The 5,225-nt window shown below is 55.2% G+C and overlaps 1 protein-coding gene across 4 annotated transcripts; it reads right to left on the bottom strand.

The window, feature by feature from the left end:
- Positions 1-1,896: 1,896 nt before the first annotated feature.
- FGF11 (fibroblast growth factor 11) lies at positions 1,897-4,444 on the bottom strand. 4 transcript variants are annotated; one of them, XM_015562560.1, is made up of 5 exons: positions 4,322-4,444; positions 3,672-3,782; positions 3,365-3,468; positions 2,450-2,795; positions 1,897-2,180 (listed from the first exon to the last, which is right to left on the bottom strand). In XM_015562560.1, the coding sequence occupies exons 3-5, from the start codon at positions 3,398-3,400 to the stop codon at positions 2,110-2,112; spliced, it is 453 nt and encodes a 150-aa protein (XP_015418046.1). In that variant the 5' UTR covers positions 3,401-3,468; positions 3,672-3,782; positions 4,322-4,444; the 3' UTR covers positions 1,897-2,109. The 4 variants fall into 4 exon arrangements, with proteins under 4 accessions (XP_015418046.1, XP_015418045.1, XP_006761697.1 ...); XM_015562559.1 differs by having other exon boundaries at positions 3,672-4,444; XM_006761634.2 differs by having other exon boundaries at positions 2,450-2,648; positions 3,672-4,444.
- Between the last annotated feature and the right edge of the window lie 781 nt (positions 4,445-5,225).

Genomic DNA, 5,225 nt, shown 5'->3' with positions numbered 1-5,225 from the left:
CGCCCCGCCCCTGGGACTTGATCCCGCCCCGAAACAACTGCCAGTGCCCGCCACCCACGGATAACAGACAACACATCCGTTGTATAAATCTTTATGTGAGAATGCAGGGAGTGGACCCTGCCCCACCGAGAGCAGAGCCAGGACACGGTGGGGCCCGGGCGGGGTCCATGTGGGGGAGGGAAGCATCAACGCCTCTGGCCCTCCCTTTGGGCCTCCCCAGTCTCCCCTGCACAGGTCTGAGGCTGCCCAGAGCCCACCTCCTAGTTCACTAGTAGGTTCCTGATCTTTTCCAGGCCTGCCCCAAGCTCTCCGTGGTTTTTTGTTTTTTTGTGTTTTTTTTTCCAGAAAAATCTAGTCAGGCCCTTTTTAGGTACCTAACACACAGCTGAGGTTATAAGCTGTAAAGTAAAGCAAGTTCTATTCAGGTAGAAGCTCTGGGGTTATATGAGTTCTGGAACCCAAGAGAGGCCCTCACCCTCCTTGTCCTGACTTAGGAGAGAGTGGTGGGACTTATTGCTGAATTGGGGTATCTTCACTGGGATGGTCAAGTCTATATCATGTTTTTTATTATTATTGGGGTGACACTGGTTAACAAAATTATACAGGTTTCAGGTGCACAATTCTACAACACATCATCTGTATACTGTAAGGTCTATGTCATATTCTTCTTATTCTAGACCCATTTCCCTAAAGACCTCAGCTTTAGAGGGGATCTGAAAGGAATTCTTGCTGAGGTAGCTGTGTTCATGTCCCCCAAACCCAGACACAGGTCCAATTAAGTCATGATTTTGACCCCTTCCCCGTCCTAGCTCCCCCACAATGAGCCATGGATTCCTTCTAAAACTCCTCAGCCCTTCCTCAGATTTATTTCCCTGGGCCCCAGCTGAATTAAACTGCATGTAAAAATAAGGTTAGCATTCTCTAGGAGGAAGAGTATGATTTTTAGAAAATTATCTAAGTAAAACAAGAAGTAGTTATTAATTCATCCAGGACTTAATTCTTTTTGAATAATAGCTGGGTCCTTCCCAGAACTCATTCTTAATAGGTATCACTAGAGAAGTTGGGAGGATGGGTCTAGAACAGCCATGGGCAAACTACGGCCCGCGGGCCAGATCCGGCCCATTTGAAATGAATAAAACTAAAAAAAAAAAAAGACTGTACCCTTTTATGTAATGATGTTTACTTTGAATTTATATTAGTTCACACAAACACTCCATCCATGCTTTTGTCCCGGCCCTCCGGTCCAGTTTAAGAACCCATTGTGGCCCTCGAGTCAAAAAGTTTGCCCACCCCTGGTCTAGAACGTACTCTAGAGCAATAATATGGCTATATAGGCCCCAGTTCCATCCTGGAGGGAAGGGCGGAGAGTCGTGGTCTATATTCTAGAGCTGAGGTTCAGAAGGAAGTATGGCTCCATATGTGTCTAGAACACCATGCTCTAGTATTGGGTATCTCTGGGATAAAAAAAGTTAAACCTGTAGTAATCTGAGACTGGCCCCAATTCAGGCCAAGGCCAAGAGCTGGACAGGGCTCAAATCCAGCCTCTCTCTACTTGGAAACCCGGGGTCTGTCTGGGTTGAGGAAGCCTGGTGGATCCAGCACAGAGCCTTAGTGCAGAAACGGCCCTGGCTGAGGTGCCTGGTGTTGCAGAACCTGTTCAGAACAAGGCAGAAGGTGGAGGAGGGAAAGGATAGTAACCCTGAGCTCCAGTAGATCTATAATCTATGGCTCAGAGGCCATGAAAAGGGCTCCAGGAACTGGCTGAGCCTGGGGAAGGGAGTATCGGAGTCCTGTTCTCTGTTTGGAAACCCCCAGTGCCATCTTAGGAAAAGGCTTTGCGGGGGCGGGGGGGCGGGGGGGATATAAGTGTAGAAGGAAAGAAGTGATCAGCCAGGACATTTTCAGACATCCACCTCGAAGGTCCAAGCATCTAAGGGTTTCAGCAGTTCCTAGGCTCCCTCAGGGTAGAGCACCTGGTGGGACCTGGCTGCTCAGGGCATGAGTATGGCAGCTGGGGTGAGAGCAGGTCCAGGAGCAGGGCTGGGAGACAGGCTGTGGCGGTGGCTAGACCGGTGCAAGTGCAGGAGTGTCCAGTCCAGGGTCTACATTTCAGGGGGCAGGGGGACTGGAAGGAGACGTCTCGGGGACACTGTGGAGAGAAGGCTCCCGGTACATGGCCACTGTGAAGGGGAGAGAGAGGAGCAGAAAGGAGAGTTAGGCACAGAGAGACCTAGGCAGAATCAGAGCTCTGAAAGGGCTCCCTTCCCCTATAGTCATCCTTTGAGAACCCCAACCCCATAGGAGGAGAACTCCCCAAACCCCCAAAGGCCAAAGTCTTCCTGGCTTGGTCCTCCTCACACTTGTAGCCCCTGAGATGCGTGTCACTAAATGTCCATGTCAAGGTCAATACCCTCCCACGTGGCCCCCATTTTCTCCAGTCCATGCTCACCCTCCAGGAGCTTGGGCACAAAGTGGGCAGCTGCCTTGGTCTTCTTGACTCGATTTCCCTTCATGACTCGGCCCTCCTTGTCCAAGCCTAGGTACCAGGCCCGGCCAGAACGGCACTGACGGTAGAGAGCAGAGGCGTACAGGACATAGTAATTCTCAAAGACACACTCCTTAAAGCGACACTCAGCTGTGAAATGTTGCTGAGGAGACAAAGGCCCAGGAAGGCACACACAGACAAAGAGACAAAGAGACACATCACTGGACAGAAGGGAGCCCTGGGAAGAACAAGCCAGAATATAATCCATACATTTCAGGCTGGGAGGGCCAACTTCTGACTCATGTGGGAACTGGGAGGAAGAAAGGACAAGGAAGAGTCTGGTAGGCCCCTGAGGGTGAGGAACTAGACCAGTGGTTCTCTACCTTCCTCACGCTGCGACCCTTTCATACAGTTCCTCAGGTTGTGGTGACCCCCAATTTCATGGTTACAAATTGAACATAATGAAAGCATAGTGATGAATCACAAAAACAGTATGTAATTATATAGGTGTGTTCCGATGGTCTTAGGCGACCCCTGTGAAAGGGTCGTTCGACCCCCAAAGGGGTTGCGACCCACAGGGTGAGAACCGCTGAACTAGACTCTCCACTCTATTCCCAGCCTCTGACCACGCCCTATCCTGAATGACTCTGGGGCAGTGAGTGATAATGAAGCCTGGAAGGGGTAGGAAGAGAAATCGGGGCCCTGAGAGGCCGAGGAGTTGGACAGTTAAGAAGCCTGGGGGTATCTGGAGGGCAGTAAGGACAGGACACCAGCAAGCGCTGGCGTGGGAGGGAGTCCTGGACCGTAAACTAGCTGTAGTTGAGAAAGATGTAGCTGGGGAATCAGCAAACCCCGAGCCACTCCGCCTCGCCGTCTCACCGAGCTGTAGAGCAGCCCCTCAGCATTCATGGCCATGTAGTGACCCAGCTTGGCACTCTGGATGGTAACCACACGGAGCCCCACGGGGATCAGATTAAAGTGGGCTGGGGATGGAGAGAGGGGGTATCAGTACCCCAGGCCTTGCACCCCCATCTGAGCTCCCTCCCTGCCCCCCATCCTAGCTTCACTTCCTCCCTTGGGAGTCAAAGAGGCCGACTGTAAACAGAAACTCAAGCAGGCATGGGATTGCCCTAGTCTCCTAGCCCCACTAGGCCCTTCCCACCCAGGGGCCGGCTTCCCCTCTCACTGAAAGAGCTGGTGTCCTCTGGGGTTCCCTGGATGCTCCCGTCGGGATTTGCCTGGAGGTAGAAACCCTGGCGGCAGAAGAGTTTGGTGACGATGCCTTTAAGTTGAGGCTCTAGAGAAAGACACATTCATCTTTAAAAATGACATCTCTGTTCCCAAAAACATTCCTACACTTGGTGGGATCAGAGGGGGGAAAAGAAGGGAGAGGGGAAAGGAGAAATAGAGTACTAGGGCCCCCGCTTTCCGACCCTCCAGGAAAGCTCTCTCCCCCCTCGCCTGGATTCCTGAGGAGGCTGAGGTGTGGGTCCCTCCTGCTGCCTCTAACCACCGGCTTTCAGTGTCATGTATTGAAATGAATTGAAATGGATTAATTCCTACTCCACAGCTCAACCAGAACGAGGTGGAGGGAGGGAGGAGGAAGGGCAGAGGTACATCAAAAAGCAGAGGGAGACAGGCAGGGCTGCGGAAGTGACATTGTGTTTGCGAATGTGGGGGACCGCAAGGTGACCACAGGGTAGGGGCGCCCCCTCAAGAGTGGGGGTGGGACTGGGCCTGACGCTGACTCAGCACCTGCTGCTGCTGCTGCTCCCTTGGCACGGGCCTCGCCTTGGCCCCGCGCCGGCCAGTCTGACACTGACCCACTGTCTGTACCTGTCAGTCCGCTGGCTCGGGGGCCCAGGCCTCCCCGAGGCTCAGCCTTTCCCCTTCAGCCAGGTAACCCGCCTGGGGTGGGGGGCGCCAAGGACCAAACCTAGGAAACGGGGGGAGGTGGGGAGGCAGCCGAGCTGGGAGCGGGCGGGAGCAGGGCCAGAGGGACTCCCTGCCTGTGGCACCTGGACGGGACCACGCGCGAACCCGCACAACTCTCCACGTCGGTCGCTTGCTGTCGGCCGACTTCCGTGTACCCCCTCGTAGGTGGTACGACCCCCAGCCTCCGAGCGGGTCTCCCGCCGGCCTGATAACCGTGTCTGAGTTCCTCGCAGCAGAGGGTCCCCTGAGCTCGTGGGGCCCGCTTTCGGAGTCTCGTGGAGGGTCATGGGGGGAACCCAGCTCCTCTCCTGAAGCTCAGGTCAAGGGGGGAGGGCGCACAGAGGGGCGGCTTGGCGAGGGAGCTGCAAGGACACCCAGGGGAGAGCTGGGGAGATTGGCGCTGAGCCAGGCCGGCTTGGCCAGGAGGAACCGAGCCAAGAAGTGGAGGAGCGGGAGGAGCAGGGTGGGGGCGGGGCCGCCGGAGCCGCAGAAACTCTCGGGGTGACCCAGGCGTCCGGAGCCCCCAGGCCCCTCGGCTGTGGATGGAAAGAATCGCGAGAGCCTGCACGTAGGCGAAGGGCTGTGGGGGTGGGGGTGGGGGAAGAGCAGGAGCCACAAGGCTTGGGGCGCCAGACTGAGCCCCTCAAGCCTTCCCCTTGCCCTCAAAAGCAAGGAGACTCGGGGTTACGGGCAAAAGAGGAGGGAAACTGAGGCAGGGACTGGCAGAGACTTTGTGGTCCACCCCCTTTCCTCCCTCAGTCGAGCTCCATTCTCCAGAGCCCCTCATCTCGACCTCCCGGGCAGA

Source organism: Myotis davidii, unplaced genomic scaffold (assembly GCF_000327345.1).
Source record: "Myotis davidii unplaced genomic scaffold, ASM32734v1 scaffold37, whole genome shotgun sequence".
Taxonomy (NCBI): Eukaryota; Metazoa; Chordata; class Mammalia; order Chiroptera; family Vespertilionidae; genus Myotis; species Myotis davidii.
This window is presented reverse-complemented; position numbering and strand designations above follow the sequence as displayed.

Bases quoted from the DNA above. Each gene is read 5' to 3' on its own strand.
- FGF11 (XM_015562559.1), bottom strand. From the start codon at position 3,798: ATGTGTCTTTCTCTAGAGCCTCAACTTAAAGGCATCGTCACCAAACTC. The intron at 3,469-3,671 runs GTGAGAGGGGAA...CTCCATCCCCAG, and splicing joins AGAGGACACCAGCTCTTTCA to CCCACTTTAATCTGATCCCC. The intron at 2,796-3,364 runs GTGAGACGGCGA...TCTTCCTCCCAG, and splicing joins AGGGGCTGCTCTACAGCTCG to TTCCCACATGAGTCAGAAGT.